Source organism: Halichoerus grypus, chromosome 9 (assembly GCF_964656455.1).
Source record: "Halichoerus grypus chromosome 9, mHalGry1.hap1.1, whole genome shotgun sequence".
Classification (NCBI taxonomy): Eukaryota; Metazoa; Chordata; class Mammalia; order Carnivora; family Phocidae; genus Halichoerus; species Halichoerus grypus.
Genome location: NC_135720.1, coordinates 111,882,414 through 111,900,381, shown reverse-complemented (window position 1 = coordinate 111,900,381; position 17,968 = coordinate 111,882,414). Strand labels below are relative to the sequence as shown.

The 17,968-nt window shown below is 52.2% G+C and overlaps 1 protein-coding gene across 2 annotated transcripts; it reads left to right on the top strand.

Annotated features, from left to right (window-relative positions):
• The first annotated feature begins 1,202 nt into the window (after positions 1 to 1,202).
• CDKN1A (cyclin dependent kinase inhibitor 1A) lies at positions 1,203 to 9,536 on the top strand. Of its 2 annotated transcripts, none has more exons than XM_036097247.2 (3): positions 1,203 to 1,305; positions 5,771 to 6,211; positions 7,963 to 9,536. In XM_036097247.2, exons 2-3 carry the CDS (start codon positions 5,776 to 5,778, stop codon positions 8,010 to 8,012), a joined length of 486 nt encoding a protein of 161 aa, XP_035953140.1. In that variant the 5' UTR covers positions 1,203 to 1,305; positions 5,771 to 5,775; the 3' UTR covers positions 8,013 to 9,536. The 2 variants fall into 2 exon arrangements, with proteins under 2 accessions (XP_035953140.1, XP_035953130.1); XM_036097237.2 differs by having other exon boundaries at positions 5,765 to 6,211.
• Positions 9,537 to 17,968: the final 8,432 nt, after the last annotated feature.

Here is a 17,968-nt window from a genome sequence, read left to right as displayed (position 1 = left end):
CTAGAGCCACTGAAATAGAGAGGGCAACGAGCAGAGAGCTGGGGGAGGCAATAAGCCTATGCTCTAATCATAGCTATTTATTTGCTGTGTGACCTGAGTCAGGTAACTGAACTTCTCTGAGCCTCAGTTTCCCCAGCAGTGTAAGTGAATTGTTTGGGGGAAATCCAGGAGATAATTTGCTTCCCAAATCCTTCTCCCCTTCCTAGCCAACAAATCTGTTGCTATCAGGGGCGTCCGGGTGGCTCAGTCGGTTAAGCCATCTGCCTTCAGCTCAGGTCAGGATCCCAGGGTCCTGGGATTGAGCCCCCATCAGGCTCCCTGCTCAGCGGGGAGCCTGCTCCTTCCTCTCCCCTTTTCCCTCTCCCCTTCTCCCTCTTCCTGTCCCCCTGCCCCTGCTCCTGCTCTCTCTTTCTCACTCTCCCAAATAAATAAATAAAATCTTTTTAAAAATCTGTTGCAATCATAGAGATCTCTACTGTTGAGGTGAGAAGGAGGTGGATGTGGGCAGTGAGGAGGAGGCGGTAGGGAGGTTAGTTCAATGTCTAATTTTCCCCATTTCCTGGTTTCCCCTGGAGATCTGGTTGGCCTTTTTTTGAGAAGGATTCCTAATTCCCTCCTTCCTTGAGGCATTTGACAAGCAACAACTTTGCATCCCTTTAGTTCTGAGGACCTTGATTTCCTCATCTGTGAAATAAAGGGGATCGAATCCCGTTCTGGTCTCCATGATGCTTTGTTGGGGTGTCTGGGTTCTTCAGGTCCTGCTTAGGGAGAGATGGTCCAGTGAGGGATCCGCGGGCATAGCGGTGGTATAGCGGGCATTTCTGGGGATTGCAAAGCGAGGTACATCCTTTTTATTATTTATGGAGTTTTATCTATTAATGTCACCCCTCGTGATGTTTTCGGGGCCAGAAAAATTGCTCATCCTAAGAATGCCATCCCTTCGTGGGGACTACCAACTCACACCCCAATTCAAACAACCCAGATTTGTGGCTCAGTTCGTGGGGACATGTGTCAGGCACAGAGGCCCAGGCGCGGGGTGTGGGGAGGAGGCAAGCGCCCTCCTGCAGCACGCGACGTTGGCATCTGAGTGCGGAGGTCTTAGAGCGCGGGCGGGCTGCGCAAGGCGACCGGCAGCGGCAGAAGGGGCGGTCCCAGCCCCGCAGTAGGCGGAGCCCTCCGACGCCAATCCTATATAAGGGCAGCGCCGGGCGGTGCCAGCTGAGGTGTGAGCTGCTCCCCGAGACGGTGGCTTGGAGACCGGGAGCCCGGCGCTGATTCACGGAGCCACCGAGACCCTCAGAGGAGGTGAGGGAATCGTGGCAGACAAAAGCGAACGCGGGGCGGGCAGCTCTGAGCCGAGCGGAGCGTGTCCGCCAGTGTCCGTGCACGTCCGTGTGTGTGTGTGTGTGTGTGTGTGTGTGTGGTCTCCACAGGTGAACGACGTGCGTGGGTCTGGGGTTTGCTCCCACGGGTGTCCCTGTGCGGTGCGCCTGTGACGGGGGTCGGGCTGTGTCGGGGACTCCCCGCGGAGAGAGCGCAGGAGTGCGAGGAGCCGCGCTCCCCGCGGGTTGAAACGAAGCTGCGGCGAGGGGAGGCGTGGACCCGTGCGCCCCAGACCCCGGCGCGGCTCGCTGTGGCGGCGAGCGGATGAAGTCCCTGAGCGCCGAGCCCCGGGAGAGGCGGAGAACGCCGAGCCGAGCAGGTTCACTCGCGATCCGCTCCCGGGCAGCTCTCCGATCCAATCGGTGCCGTCTCCGCCCAGACCCCTGAGGTCTGGGTCCCCGACGCCTCCGTGTCCGCCACCAGCTGGGCGCGGAGGTCAGCGCAGGCTGTGTCCCTGGTCCTTGGGAACGTGTTGGGACACGTCCTTTAAGCTCAATCGAGGAGGTGACTCACGGTGACAAGGAGACCCCGGGAAACGGACTGGGTGAGGTCAGAGCCCCGCCCGGGCTGGGGGACAGTGGCCCCCAGAAGTTGGCTTCCCGGCCCTCCTAGGTCTCTGTCCCCCCATCAGCTCAGTGACTATTTGGCTGGCACACAGTGTTCTCAGGGAAGCTGGGACATCAGGAGGGCCAGGACTGGGTGTCCGGTCCCCGCCTCGGAGCGCACCCTCGGGGACCCAGAGCGGTGGCCCCGCGCGGGGTGGGCTCGCGCCAGCCAGTTTGAGAAGAGCAGGAGTGGAACACACCTCTCTTCCATCGCGCCCGCAGAACCCCCGCCCAGCCTGCCCTTGGGTCGGGGCGCCGGACTCCGCCGCGGGCTCGGAGCCCTGCACTGCGGGGCAGCGGGGCGTGCAGCCCACGCCCGGGGCGGGGGGACGCGGAGAGGTCACATTGGAGGGTGGGACTTCGGGGGGCGCGACGCTGCTCAGGGACTCTGACAGCCGCATCCGGGGCCTCCCGGCGCCCCCCACCAAAATGCCCTCTCCGAGGGCGACAGTTCTGAGCGGAGCAGGAGGACGAGTCGTTCCTCGGGAGCCGCCGCCCAGCGCGGGCCACAGTGCATCCGCCCTGTCGGGGGCCCTCGGGGGACACTGGCGCCCTCCTCGTGCGAAAAAGAATCTGGGAATTGGATTTGGCACTTTAGGGTGCCCAGGCAGCTCCCCCGCCCCTTCCCTCCCTCCACGTCGCCTTTCGAGTAGGACTTTCGAGCGGTTTTGTTTTCCCTGCTTTCGTCTATTTTTATTTTCCAGGGATCTGACTCATCCCGTGCTTTGGGCGTGGAGAGAAGGTGGAGGGACCAAACCTCTGCGCGCCTGTGCGTGCGTAGTGTGTGTGTTTGTGTGTGTGTGTGTGTGGTGTGTCACAGAGGAGCGCGCGGTTTCCCAACAGTGGCGGGGCTTTCGGAAGCCTGGCTGGCTCAGCGTGACGTGTTTGCGGCCCCCGGTCCCCCTCCTTCTCCCCCCTCCCCACCCGAGGGTGACGCTGCAGCCTGAGTGGAAGCGAAGTTTTGGCGGGCGGGGAGCACTTTGCAGGAAACTGACTCATCACAACTCCCTGCTGCTGTCCAAGGCTCTGCCCACGCACCGCCGACCCTGCGCGTGATTTCCTGGAGACCAGCGCCCCCTTCCGGCCCCGGCGCGAATAGCAAACACGCCTTCCCGCGGAATGCGGCTTCGCCCGCCTTTCCTTCCCGCCTCGGTTCTCCTGGGCTGAGCCGCATCTGCGAACGCCCCTTAAAAAGAGTACCCCATTGGTTCAACAGTGTGTACTGAGTGCTTACTGTTTACTTCGGAATTAAAGTTGGTTGAAGTCTAAGGCACAAAGGCCAACAAAGGAAGTTATTTTCAGTTACTTGTTTGTAAAACAAGAGTTTGTGTTTCTGAGTTTTCCCTGAACTGGGAGTTACGATAATGGGAGTGAGATCAGATTTTGTTGGGGAGCCTATGAGAGCCATAAGGGCAGGGGTGGTAGGAGAGAGGATACCTGCCTGGATTCTGGTCCCATCTTCAGCTCCTAGAAGCCAGGGAATATCCAACTTCCTGACAAAATCCTAGGCAGGCTCCTCCTCCTTGTGCCAAGGAGACACTGAGACCCAGAATGTCCGTTTGGGGCATCTCCTGTGTGCCCTCCCTTGAATGGCACCCCAAGAGTGCTCATCTGCGGAACTGCCAAACACCTGCTTAAATCCCGTTTAATTTGAGTTAAGTTAGTCTGGGGAGAGAGGGAGCTATCAATCTGTATTTTTTAAAAAGCTCCCTAAGTGATTCTGCTGGGTGGAATCACAAAAACCCCTTCCTGGGCTAGGAACACAAAATTAGAGAAGGAGTGTAGATGAACAGCAGAGCACAGAACCCACAGCAAACAGGCCTGGGTTCAAATCCTGGCTGTGTCACTTGTGAGTTGTGTGACCTTGGGCAAGTTACTTAACTTCTCAGAGGCTTAGTTACTTATGTAAAAAAAAAAAAGGAGCAAATATACCCACTCTTTAGGAAAATTAATATTTGTAAACTTCTTAGAACAGCCCCTGGCACATAAAAATATATAAATAAATCCCCACCCTTGCCCTGAAGAGAGTGGGTGAAGGTTATTTGAGGGCTCTGCCCGCTGCACTGCGTAACCCCTCTACGGGGCAGTGGCCCTTGGCCTTTTTAGTTTTCTGATTTGGGGGCAAGCCTCATATCTCTCCAAACTCTTGCCCTTTAAACTTGGTCTGAGGTCACCTAGTGCCTCCCCCTCTCCCATAAGCTGTGAGAGGTGGGGTGGGGGAGGGGTGACTGGGGCAAGGGTCCAGGGCTTCCTGCCCCAGGAGGTCACTCAGCAGAGCTTTCACCCTCCGAGGCTGCAAAGCAGGACTTGTCCTCAGGAAGACCCAGTCTTGCCAAGGCTGCACAGCCGCTCAGCCCTGGCGTCAGGCCAGAGCAGGGCAGGTGGGTGCCAACACCTCGTCATGAGCAGACTCACCCTCAGTTTTCCCTCTTCTGAAGTGGGAGGAGAGGAACCGGGTAGACCGGCCACCTCTAATTTTCTGTGCCTGCCAAACGGGTTCCTTGGATGCAGCTAACAGGGGGCAGGGGCTTCCAGGCTGTCTAGACTTCAGATCACCTGATGTGCCTGGCAGGATGTGGCTCAGCCTGGGAGAAATCATCACCCTGCCCTGCCCAGCCCCTCCTCACCCCCAGGCCTCCCGCCTGATGACATCCTTGGGAAAGGCCCTCAGCACACAGCACCTGTCAGCTGCTGTCTGAAAGAGGTGGTGGCCAGGGGGGAGCGACCTGGAGAAGGCTCAGGAAGAACTGAACACAGAAATAATAACACTTCTGTTTTCCAAACACTTCTATATACCAGCTGCTTCTCTAAGCATGTTACCTATAGTAACTCCGTTAATCCTCACGTACGTCCTCTGAGACATGCACTAGTACTGTCTCCATTTTACAGATGAGGAAAATAGAGCCCAGAGAAGTTAAGCTACTTGTCCAGGGTCGCCCAGCAGAGCCTGGATTCCAACCGAGGCAGTCCCGCTCCAGAGCCCTGGCTCTAAACCACAACATACAGCCTCTCATCTCTGTTCTATTGCCTTGCCTGATGAAGGGACTCCCTGACCAAGTGCTTGACCATGCTTCCACGCCCCATTTTATAGATGAGAAAACTGGGGCCCAGAGACATTAAGTGACTTTTTATTTTTTTTAATTAAAAAAAAATTTTTAAGTGACTTTTTAAAGTTTATGTAGTAAGCAGCAGAGCTAGGACTAGATCTTAGGTGTTTTTTTTTTTTTTTTATCGCAAAGTCCGGGGTACTTTTGAATTTCAGAACAGAGTTATCCCACATGGGCATCTGGGTAGAGGGATTCAGGAGGCCAGAGGAGCAGTCAGCCTGTCCTTTCACTCGGGACCTGACCTTTTGGCCAGGGCTGGGGTTGGGAAACTACTGGACTCTGGCAATTCACACGTACTTGGGGCATTCACGCCCATGAGGGACACCTCGGGGGGAAACAAATTGATTTTAGCTGATAATACCCGGTGGTAAACAGGACTCTGATCCCTGCTATTGCAATAAACTTGTCTTTGTTGACATAACTTGTCCTTCAGCTGCCCACTCCCCCAGTGACCTGGGGGTGCCAGGATGGCTGAGCTCTGTCCCCACCCAGTGGCTGTTGACTGGGGGTTGGAGGTGGCCTGTGGGAAGGAGACAGTGGCACATCGGCTGGAAGGAGCCAGAGAGACCTCGTGTTCTAGCAGGAAGACGTCACCCGAGCTCTCACAGCAAAGCGCGGCCTGGTAAGATAGGGCGCAATTTCCCGAGTGACCGGAGCCTTGTGTCTCAGCCGCAGGTGCCATGGCGGAACCGTCCAGGGATGCCCAGCAGATCCCGCGTGGCAGCAAGGCTTGCCGCCGCCTCTTCGGCCCCGTGGACAGTGAGCAGCTGCGCCGAGACTGTGACGCACTGATGGCCGGCTGCGTGCAGGAGGCCCGGGAGCGATGGAACTTCGACTTTGTCACTGAGACACCGCTGGAGGGCGACTTTGCCTGGGAGCGCGTGTGGGGTCTGGGCCTGCCCAAGCTCTACCTGCCTGCGGGGCCCCGGGATGACCTGGGAGGGGGCAAGCGACCCAGCCCCTCGCCTGCCCTGCTGCAGGGGACCACTCAGGAGGACCACCTGGACCTGTCGCTGTCCTGCACCCTCATGCCTCATGCCCCTGAGCGGCCCGAGGGGTCCCCAGGGACGCCTGGCACCTCTCAGGGCCGAAAACGGCGGCAGACCAGCATGACAGGTGAGGGTGGGTGCAGGGAAGGACACTGCAGGGACTCTCAGAATTCACGGTGCAAGGGCTGACCTGTCTGGTCCAGCTCGCTCATTAGGCCCAAGGGGAAACGGGCCCAGAGGGAGGAGGCAACTCACCTGGGGTCACATAGCAGGGCTGCAGCCAAGACCAGCTAGCTAACATTTATTGGGAACATTTAATATATGCCAGGCCCCTTGCGAAGGTGAATTTCTAAAATGGTTTTCTTTTTCTTTTTCTTTCTTTCTTTCTTTCTTTCTTTCTTTCTTTCTTTCTTTCTTTCTTTCTTTCTTTCTTTCTTTCTTTCTTTCTTCCTTAGATTTATTTATTTATTTATTAGAGAGAGAGCACAAGCAGGGGGAGGGGCAGAGAGAGAGGGAGAAGCAGGCTCCCCACTGAGCAGGGAGCCCAACACGGGGCTCAATCCCAGGACCCCGAGATCATGACCTGAGCTGAAGGCAGACACTTCATTGACTGAGCCACCCAGGCGCCCCTAAGGTTGTTTCTAGGGTGGATTTCATTTAATCCTTAGAGCAGTGCTATACCAAATGACATTCTTGCCACTCTTTTAGAGGAGCGGAAATAAGACTCCGAGAGGTAGAGTGGTTTGCCTAAGGTACCACAGTGAATCTACAGTGTAGAGAAAACTAATGAGCTATTTCCCGCTGCCCTATCCAAACCTAACTCACCTTCCCCATCACACACACACTTCCCATCCGCCTTCCCTGCCTAATTTTTTCTCTTTGGCATTTTGTTCATTTGTTTGCTTTTACTAGCAACAGCTACTGCTTTTTCTTGATGTTGTCCATCTCCCTCATAGGTTATTATCTCCGTGAGAAAGGGATCTGCATCTCTCTTGTTTGTTGCTGAATCTTCAGCACCTAGGACAGTGTCTGGCACATAGTAGGTGCTTGATAAAAAATGAATGAGTGATGCTGGCCTTTGAGCACTTATTATGCCAGGTTCCAGACCAAAGCCTTTAGAGAGGCATTTCATTCAATCCTTAGATCACTGCACCAATGTCAGCTTCATTTTATACATGAGGAAACAGGCTCCGAGACGTGCAGTCAAGAATCCCCTGGCAGGGGCGCCTGGGTGGCTCCGTCGGTTAAGCGTCCAACTCTTGGTCTCGGCTCAGGTCTTGATCTCAGTGTCATGAATTTAAGGCCCATGTTGGGCTCCATGCTGGGCGTGGAGCCTACTTAAAAAAAAAAAAAAAAGAATCCCATGGCAAATTTGCAGCTGCGTCAGAAATAACAATACTAACAATAATACTAATAGCTTACATTTATGTGGCTGAGTCATTGTACAGAACACATGTCATGGCTTATCTAACGGCATTCCTAGAGCAGTGCTGTTTAATGGAATTCTGCGGTGATGCAAATGTCCAGGGCCACTAGCCACAAGTAGCCACTGAGCATTTGACATGTGGCTGGTGTGACTGAGAAACTGAACTTCTGATTTTATTTGATTCTAGTTCATTTAACTACATAGGGCTACTGGCTACTATGGTGGGCAGCTTGGCTTAGAACAGGCCCACGGATGGAGGTCTGGTTATCGTTGGTCACGTCTGTGAAGTGTGGTGGGATGCTCTCTATAATGCCAGAGTCCTCCCCTGAACTTGGCAATGTGTCCCTTTGGCCCTAGGGAAGAGTCCCTGCCCCTTCTGTGTGTGCTTTAGGCGGATAGCTCTGCTGGGCCCTCTGCCTCCTGCTCGGCTGACTTCTGTTTCCTCTTTCCAGATTTCTATCACTCCAAACGCCGGCTGATCTTCTCCAAGAGGAAGCCCTAATCCACCCACTGGAAGCCTCAAGCTCCTAGAAATGAGGGGTCCCCCCCCAACCCCTCCGCCCTCCCCTTCTACACCTTTTGCCTTTAGCCCTCCAGTTGTACATCTTAATTATTATTTGTGTTTTAATTTAAACTCCTCCTCATGTATATACCCTGCTTGCCACCACCCTCCCCCACTCCTCCCCAGCCTTTGGCATTTAGAATTATTTAAAAAACCATTAGATAGCAGAATGATAGGCTTATTAGAGTGCTAGGTATTTTTATTATGCGAGCTATTATTTAAGACGTCTTCATCCTGTGCTCCCCACTTCCACTCTCCCAGAGGTAAGGTGGGGCTGGCCTGACCCTCCCCTGCTGGGTGGTGCTCTCTGGAGGAGCCCGGCTCCTTCTGCTCACCGCCTCATAGGTGTTATGAAATTCCACTCCTTTCCTGCCTTCCCAAACCCAGATTCTTTATAATTTGAGAAGTAAATAGATAGCACTTTGAAGGGGGCTCAGCAGGGTGGGGGCATCATCAAAACTTTGGAGTCCCGTCACCTTCTCTAAGGTAGGGCAGGGTGACCTGTGGGCACAGCCTGGAACACGGCTGGGGACATGGCACTCTCTCCTGGCCCTTGATGCCCCACTCTGTCCTGTGAAGGCATGGGGGAAGGTAGGGTCCCGTAGCAAACCACCCCACCTCCCCTCACCCCCTCTGCCACCCACAGGGGAGCCAGTCTCAATGTTTGGCCTCCCCTGCACTTTTCTAGAAGCCCCAGATGCCCTTCTTTTCCAGCTGGGCTTTCAGGTCCCCTCTCTGCTCCCCTCCCCTCCCTCATGCCCTTTTCCTCTAGTACCCTCTCAGCCCTGGGTGGCAGCTCTGGGGTGCCTATCCCCCCAGCTCAGTGGACTGGGAGGGGAAGGGGTATGCTAGAAGTGGGGGGGGCAGTTCTACCTCAGGCAGTTCAAGGGGCGACCACCTCCTCCTCCTCTTACCTCCTGGGGCAGAGGTCCTGGGTTGTCAGATAGGTCTTCTTGAGTAGGGAATCTCTGTCAGGGGTATGTTGTGGGGGGGAGCTTATTTTTCTAGGAGGGAGAGGGTGACCCCAGCCCCTGGAACTCACCCAAAGACTTTCCCCACTGCCCCACCCCCTCTTCCCCCCATTTCATTGCACTTTGAATAGCAGCTGAACAAGGAGTCAGATGTTTTAAGATGGTGGGGGTAGAGGCTGTGGAGAGGGCATGCTAAGTGGGCTAATATGGGCCTGGGAGCTGTGAGCTCTTGTCTTTCCTGGCACTGAACATTGAGCCCTGGAGGCACCGAAGCACTTAGTGGGTCTGACCCCAGACACCTTAAGCTCCTGTAACATCCTGGCCTGGACTGTTTCCTCCTGGCTCCTCATGTGTCCTGGTTCTCCTGTCTCCACCTAGACTGTAAGCCTCTGAAGGGCAGGAACAAGTCCTGTACTGCTCTGTGTCCTTCACAGCCCCTCCCACAGTGCTGGGTATACAGCCGGTGCTCAATAAATATTCCTTAGTGACGTGACTTGTATTGTGATCAATATGCCTCATCATTTGTAAGAACGAGTAGGTGGGAGTTTTTTTGGTAGTTGTTACAATTCTGACAGTTAAGCATTTAAAGTTAAAAAAAGGTAGAGGGCTTAACAAACAGAAAGACCATGAGGCAAAAGATGACAGCAAAACAAAAACAGTAAACATGGCACCTCTGCAAAGATCGCCACGGTCAATATTTTGGTTCATTGTGTGGCCTTTGTAAGTAAAGAACATAATGTTAGTCACCAAGGAAATGCAAATCATTACTCATTGGGGGAAATGCACATTAAAACCACAGTAAGATAACACTGTACACCTACCAGAATGACTAAAATGAAAAAGACTGACATTGCCAAGTGTGGGCAAGGATAGGGAACAACCGGAACTCTTGCACCTTGCAGGTGGGAGTATAACATAGCTCACCTACTTTAGAAAACTGCTTAATACCTTCTAAAGATGGCTCCCCTCATGTCTACCCCACGACGCAGGAATTCCATTCCGAAGTTTGTTCTCAAGAGAAATCAGTACATATTTCCAACAGAAGACATGTTCATAGCAGCGTTACTCTTGACAGACCCAAACTGGAAACAACCCAAATGTCTATAACGAGAATAGATACGTAGGGACGCCTGGGTGGCTCAGTTGGTTGAGCATCTGTCTTCAGCTCAGGTCATGACCTCTGGGTCCTGGGATCAAGCCCCACATTGGGCTCTGCGCTCAGTGAGAAGCCTGCTTCTCCGTCTCCCTCTGCCTGCCGCTCCCCCTGCTTGTGCTTTCTCTCCATCAAATAAAAAATAAAATCTTAAAAAAAGAACAGATACGTAAATTGTGGTGGCTCTGTAGTGGAGTACTACACAACATTAAAAAGAACAAAGTGACCCACAACTCTAATCTTTGACAAAGCAGGAAAGAATATCCAATGGAAAAAACACAGTCTCTTCAACAAATGGTGTTGGGAAAACTGGACAGCCACATGCAGAAGAATGAAACTGGGCCACTTTCTCACACCATACACAAAAATAAATTCAAAATGGACGAAAGGCCAGATGTGAGACAGGAATCCATCAAAATCCTAGAGGAGAACACAGGCAGCGACCTCTGTGACTTCGGCCGTAGCAACTTCATACTAGACATGTCTCTGGAGGCAAGGGACACAAAAGCAAAAATGAACTATCGGGACTTCATCAAGATAAAAAGCTTCTGCACAGCAAAGGAAACAATCAACAAAACTGAAAGGCAGCCTACAGAATGGGAGAAGATATTTGCAAATGACATATCTGAAAAGAGCTGGTACCCAAGATCTATAAAGAACTTGTCTGGGTCACTTGGGTGGCTCAGTCGTTAAGCGTCTGCCTTCGGCTCAGGTCATGATCCCAGGGTCCTGGGATCGAGCCCCGCATCGGGCTCCCTGCTCCGCAGGAGGCCTGCTTCTCCCTCTCCCACTCCCCCTGCTTGTGTTCCTTCTCTCGCTGTGTCTCTCTCTGTCAAATAAATAAATAAAAAATCTTAAAAAAAAAAAAAGAACTTGTCAAACTCAACACCCAAAGAGCAAATAATCCAATCAAGAAAGGGGCAGAAGACGTGAATGAACATTTTTTTCAAAGAAGACATACAGATGGCCCACAGACACATGAAAAGATGCTCAATGTCACTCATCTTCAGGGAAATATAAATCAAAACCAGGATGAGATGCCACCTCACACCCGTCAGAATGGCTAAAATTAACACGAGAAACAACAGATGTTGGCAAGGATGCGGAGATAAGGGAACCCTCCTACACTGTTGGTGGGAATGCAGCTGGTACAGCCACTCTGGAAAACAGTATGGAGGGTCCTCAAAAAGTTAAAAATAGAGCTACCCTATGACCCAGCAATTGCATTACTAGGTATTTATCCAAAACATACAAAAATAGTGATTCAAGGGGGCACATGAATCCCAATGTTTATAGCAACATTATCAACAATAGCTAAATTATGGAAGGAGCCCAAATGTCCATCAACAGATGATTAGATAAAGAAGATATGGTATGTATATCTATATGCAATGGAATATTACTCAGCCATCAAAAAGAATGAAATCTTGCCATTTGCAACAATGTGGATGGAACTAGAGGGTATTATGCTAAATGAAATAAGTCAGAGAAAGACAAATACCATATGATTCCACTCACATGTGGAATTTAAGAAACAAAACATGATAAAATAAGATGAAAACAGAGAAGGAGGAAAACCATAAGAGACTCTAATTGAGAGAACAAACTGAGGGGCGCCTGGGTGGCTCACTCAGTTAAGCATCCGACTCTTGATTTCAGTTCAGGTCATGATCTCAGGGTTGTGAAATCGAGCCCAGCGTCAGGCTCTGTGCTCAGTAGGGAGTCTGCTGGAGAATCTCTCCCTCTCCCTCCTCTCCCTATGTCCCTCCCTCCACTCATGGGTGCTCTCTCTCTCTAAAATAAATAACTAAATCTAAAAAAAAAAAGAATAAACTTTGGGTTGCTGGAGGGGAGGTGGGGGGATGGGCTAAATGGGTGATGGGCATTAAAAAGGGCACTTGTGATGAGAACTGGGTGTTATATCTAAGTGATGAATCACTAAATTCTACTCCTGAAACCAGTATCACACTATATGTTAACCAACTAGAATTTAAATAAAAATTTGAAAAAAATTAAAAAAAAAGAACAAAGTACTTTACATGCATGTTCTGATTATCTATTCATAATTGGCCACTCCAAGACTTAGTGGCTTAAAACAATAATCATTTATTTGCTTCTGATTCTGTTAATTTGGCCAAGAACTACTTTTCAAATGTTGGATAATGTTCTGCCATATGGGGCATGGCTTTGTTCCAGAACCCTAGTGGTCTGAGTTAGAGCTCTCCCACTGGGGCTTTTCAGAGACTTCCCACTGTCTACTTGTCTCCCATGGATATTCCTAGTACCAGGGGATACACTGGCTGGTAGGTCCCGAGTGCTTGTCCCATCGCACGGACCTGTCACAGAGCCCTCTTTTGTTCTGGACTCCACTCAAACATGGCAGCTCCCCATGTCATCCAGTCAATCGGCCGGAGCAGTAATATACAGCCTCCAAAGTCCAAACAGACTCATCAGTGCTATGCCTCTTTTTAGGGGGAGCATGTCCACAGTACAATGACTTGTCCTCTCCTCTAGAGGGAATGTCCCAGCATGTCCCAGTTCATTTGACCACTTAAAACGTAACATGACAGGTCTCTGAATTTTTGTAGGAAATGTGAACATGACCCATTTTTTTTTTTATCCCCTTTCCTGAAATGGCTTGGAAAGAATGCATTGGCCATATTATTAACTTCTTCCACTCAGAGGCTGTGTAGACTATTCTAGCAAAGATACCCTATCTGCTATAATATCTGCTACTTTATTAGGGCTACTACGTGGATAACCATCGATTGCCATGCTTCATTCGCAGTATGGGATGGACTGAATGGGGATCTGATGGGGACCACCTTGCATACTCTAGGTCTTTGAGAGTAACGCTAATCTCCGCACTTCTACCTGCTATGTGGGATTGCTTCTGATTTACCGTCTTGACTAGTAGGATAATTTTAGAGACTTTTGCTCCATCCTTCTTTCCATAGTGGCTCTTATTCTGCAGATAAAAGAACCAGCCAGTGAGGGTTCTGCCAACCGCTAAATATATCCACCCAATTTGTACTCAGGGGCTGGGAGATAACCACAGAGTCGGTCCACAGGCCCACTGGACTCTGAGATACACCTGGCTGGGACTCTGTTATCACCCAGCCTCACATGTTTCCCTCCTCTAAAAGGAGGCTATGATGGTATTTTGGGTCGCCCAGTACTGGTCTAAGCTCAGACTCTGTATCTAATAGACCTCCAAAGAGCTTTTCCACTCTGTACATCTATTCTGGTAAATAGCCAGAGGGCACTTTGAAGGAAGAATTGAGGAAATATTTATTTAGTATATTTACAGTGACCTTATAGGTCTTTTTCTTCAGTCAGTCAGTCTGGGTCTGAGAACCAGCTCATACCTGGCAGCTGGGTGAGAGACTGTGATTTTCTATCTTGGCAACTGGTATCAGCTTCTGCTCACCCCCGCCCCATCCTGATCTGTTGTGGTTCAGTCAAGCAATGTCCCATTAAGTGCTCCTCTCTCTTACCCCTTGGAACGCCCCGGCCACAGGGCTCTGGTTACCCATCAGGCCTTGTGTCTACCTTGCTTCTGATGATGAAGTGGCTCTATGTGGCCTCTGCCCTTCCCGAATCTTACTGTGTCCGCTGAGAGTGGCCACGGCATTCCATGACAGCATCCCAGCCAGCACTGAGATGCGTCCTTTATTGCTTTGAGAAGGGAGGGTCTTGGGGCGCCTGGGTGGCTCAGTTGTTAAGCATCTGCCTTCGGCTCAGGTCAGGATCCCAGGGTCCTGGGATCAAGCCCCGCATCGGGCTCCCTGCTCAGCGGGAAGCCTGCTTCTCCCTCCCCCACTCCCCCTGCTTGTGTTCCCTCTCTCGCTGTGTATCTCTCTGTCAAATAAATAAATAAAATCTTAAAAAAAAAAAAAAAGAGAGAGAGAAGGGAGGGTCTTCTGGGCCCTCCTGGGGACGACACTCAGCTGGTGGGTCCTCGTGCAGTAAGTCCAGTCTATCTTGCCCACCTTCTAACCCCTCCCTACTCTCTTCCAGGGCGTTTCAGCATCACACCCTCCCTGACAGCAGGCCGTCACTGTGTCTAAGCTTTAAGCACCAGCCAACTCCCTTGTGTGTTAGGACCAGCTCCAGGGGGGCCTTGCCGGGATGTTCAATCCTGAGTTAAGACAGAGAGGCCTCCATACAAGCTCTCTTTATCCAGCCCGTATTCCTCATCTCTCCCAGCCCTGGCCCATTGCCTTGAGACCTCTCATGTGTGTTTCCCTGGCCCTACCAATACTTACTAGCCAGATTGTCGCTTTTTTTGGTAAGTAATTTCCCCCAGTAATAGAGCCTGTACTTTCCTGCTGAGACCTGACTCTCATTATTCATCTAGAGAAGGGGGAGCAAACCACAACCCTGTGAACCAGGGGCCTGTTTTGTATAAAGTTTTATGGGAAAGCAGACATGCCCATTTGCTAACTTATTGTCCATGGCCGGCTTTGCCCTGTTATTTTAAGGTGTGCAAAAGCTGAACTGAGTAGTTGCAACAGAGACCACGTGGCTCACAGACCTAAAATATTTACCATCAAGTCCTTGAAGAGAACATTTGCTGCCTCTGGTCTAGAAGCCATGAGGGAAGGTGGAAGGGATCTTGGGGAAGATAAGCCTCACCTTGTGCAGCATTCACCCCCGGGGAGTCCTCTGTGTGGGCTGCAGCTAGTGTGAAAGCATCCTCCTCTAGCGAGGGAGGGGGTGCTTCTGCCGGCCTGGAGGGCTTGGGGGCGTGGGGTACGGGCTCCTGAGGGCATCCATCCACATAGCTCTATTCCAGGCCTCAGGGGACCCCCCTTCCCCACTTTTCCTGCTGGCTGGGGCCATGCATCGAGCCTCCCTGCAGCTCCACCACCTTGTGATGGAATCCTGGGGCTGATTATCCACACGGCCTGCTGGTGGGCCACAGAAATGAGGGCCATTTAGAATGCTCCTCTGGGGGGCGCCTGGGTGGCTCAGTCGGTTGAGTGTCTGCCTTCGGCTCGGGTCATGATTCCGGGGTCCTGGGATCGAGTCCTGCGTCGGGCTTCTTGCTCAGCGGGGAGCCTGCTTCTCCCTCTCCCTCTGCCCCTCCCCCTGCTCGTGCTCTCTCACTCTCTCTCTCGCTCACTCTCCCTGTCAAATAAATAAATAAAATATTAAAAAATAAATAAAATGTTCTGATGGGGTTCTCCCATCTCCCACAACGTGCTCTAAGTTGAGCCGGTCATTCTCTTTCTTCAAGACCTCTAGGGCAGTTAACCAAAGCCAGCCAAGTGCATGTTCCTCATCGTGACCACCGCCCCCTGTCTCTCCAGCGTTAGACCTACTGCATAAGTCAGTGTTGCCCTTGAATCCCACCTGTCCCCCACTCCAATCCGCCTCACACAGCTGAGTGCTGGTCCTTGTGCGGCCACAGCCTGTCGCGGGTGTCACCACCCTGCTCCCCGCCAGCAGTCAGGTCCCCCTTGTCATTGCACTGGCGAGGGACCCATCTTCAGAAGCCCATCCTGTTGTCTGTCATTTCTGGTACCACCCGTCTTAGATTTTTTTCTCCCCTCAAAAGGAACCTGAGACGAGGATTTGTGTGCAGGAGGTTTATTTGGGAGGTCGTCTCTGGAAGCACAGGGAGGAGAGAAAAGAATGTGAGAAAGGGAAGGAAAAAGCCATAAAGGTGCTGGTGGGCCAGTTCTGCTGTGTACTCCTGGGACTAGACCCACCAGGGAGGTCGGAGGAGCCATGTGGAACGTGCTGGAGAATTGTCCCTCTGGGGTCCTTGTCTGTGGGGTACTTAACTGCGGACGCCACCCAGCACTGCCTGAGGGCTTCCTCCAGGGGCAAGTTTGGGTGGCCCCTCACAGGTGGAGCGGGTCCCCGTGATGCTGGAGAAAACTGGAAGGAATAAGCAGCTGTAGCATTGCCGGGAACCAAAGCTTCAGGTGAACACAGATGTGGTCTGGTGGGGGACACGGGTGGCGCATCAGCAGCGGCTTCTGGAACTTCCCTTCAGCCAGCTCCGTGCCTAGATGAGCCAGTTGGCGAAAATCACCGCGGCTTTACCCTCTCCCATCAGCCCACGGAAGTGTGAGCTCCACGAGGGGAGGACTTCGCCCGTTTAGTTTGCTGCTCTATCCCAGCACCTAAAAAGTGCCCGACGCAGAGCAGGTGGTCAATAAGTATTTGTCGCATGAACGAATTATTCCCTGTGGCTTGAATTTCCTGCCTGACCCCAGCATTCATCTCTCAAACCCCACCCTGGCTCCCATCCTCCACCCCACCCCAGGCCGTCCCCTCTCTCAGGTCCCAGGTCACTGCCCCTCATCACTTGCCAATCAGTCCGGCATATGAACGGGGCCATCTGCCAGTTGGCAGGCTGGGCAAGTTGGAGATTCTCTAACTCCGTCTCCTTCTTTCAACAGCCACAAAAATAACATCATCTGCCTAACTTGGTTTCCAAATGCTTTATGCGGTTTACAGCATTTAATCCTGACAACAAGCCTACGAGGTGGGCGCTGCTGTTGCCTGTGTTTCACAGGCGAGAAACTGAGGCAATAAGCCCTGAAGTCGCTCGCCTGAGGCCACACCTCTAGGAAGTGGTGGGAAGCCAGGGCATTCACGCCGATGACCCAGGTCAAGTTGCCTGCTCCATAAACCAGAAAGGGGAAGTGTCTCGCCCAGGGCCACTACCATGGTGACAGCTCTGCGGAGGTTTTTGGGCACCTGCCTCCGCTGTGCCCCTCCTCCGCCTCTGACGCAACTCAGGTTTTCTCAAGCCTACGGAAAGCGTGCTATATAAATGCAAATTCGCACCACGCTCCCCGGCCCTGGTTCCCTGCGCAGAAGTGCCCGCTGCCTACGTTCCTTCTAGAGCTAGTTTGGAGCCAGCGGCTGGAGGCAGGGGAGTCCCAGCTCTTGACACCGCACCTCAGGACAGAGAGTATTTTGCTTCAGGGTTTACTGAGCTGGGAAGTGAATTCAAGCATCTTTTGGGAATTGAAAAACAGCGAGTGTGAAACGTTCCCATTCATAAAGCAGTCTCGCTGTCTTGGATCCTCGTTCATTCACTCAGTTTTTGAAAAATGTAGTTTCTGAGCTCAGTGTTTTTAAGTCCAGCGACACTGTATTTTAAAATTAGCTCCACTGTTTCCAAAAAGGCCCGGAGCTAACGTTTTCCTCGGCACTTGGCCACGGCCTCCGGTCAGCTGGCTCCCCGGCGGGTTCTCCCTGGGGCTGCTGCGGAGGGCGGCCAGGCTGAGCTCTGAGCACTCGGGCTTCACCCGAGGCAGGGACAACTCCTGCTTTCTCCGTGCCCCCTTTATGTCCATGGTTGGGAGGTGGGTCGTGGGGATGGGGAGCAAATGAACTCAGGGAGTTTGAGATCCTGGGGGCTGGGTTTTAAAAATCCAACCTCACTCTATTTCCCAGGGAAATGGCAAAAAACCCCTCACTGCTGAGAAAAAGGTCTTGGATTTGTTGCAGCTGCCCCACCCAGCAGCGGACACTGTTGGCCCTACTTTCAAAATATATCCAGAGTCCTCTCGCCATCACCTCCACCACTGCCCTCCTGGTCCAAAGCATCTCTTCTTGTCTGAATTATCCTAACAGCCTCCTCACTGGTCTCCCTGCTTCTGCCCTTGCCTAGTACAGTCTATTATCCACAATGAAGGATCATGTCACCCTCCAAATGGCTTCCACCTCACTCTAAGAACCCAGGTCTTCACGTGGCCTATAGGTCCTCCTGTCTGTTACTTCTGACCTCATCTTCTCTACTTTTC

Excerpts from the sequence above, each read along its gene's own strand:
- CDKN1A (XM_036097247.2), top strand. The coding sequence starts at position 5,776 with ATGGCGGAACCGTCCAGGGATGCCCAGCAGATCCCGCGTGGCAGCAAG. Across the intron at positions 6,212-7,962 it reads GCGGCAGACCAGCATGACAG|ATTTCTATCACTCCAAACGC; the intron begins GTGAGGGTGGGT and ends TCCTCTTTCCAG.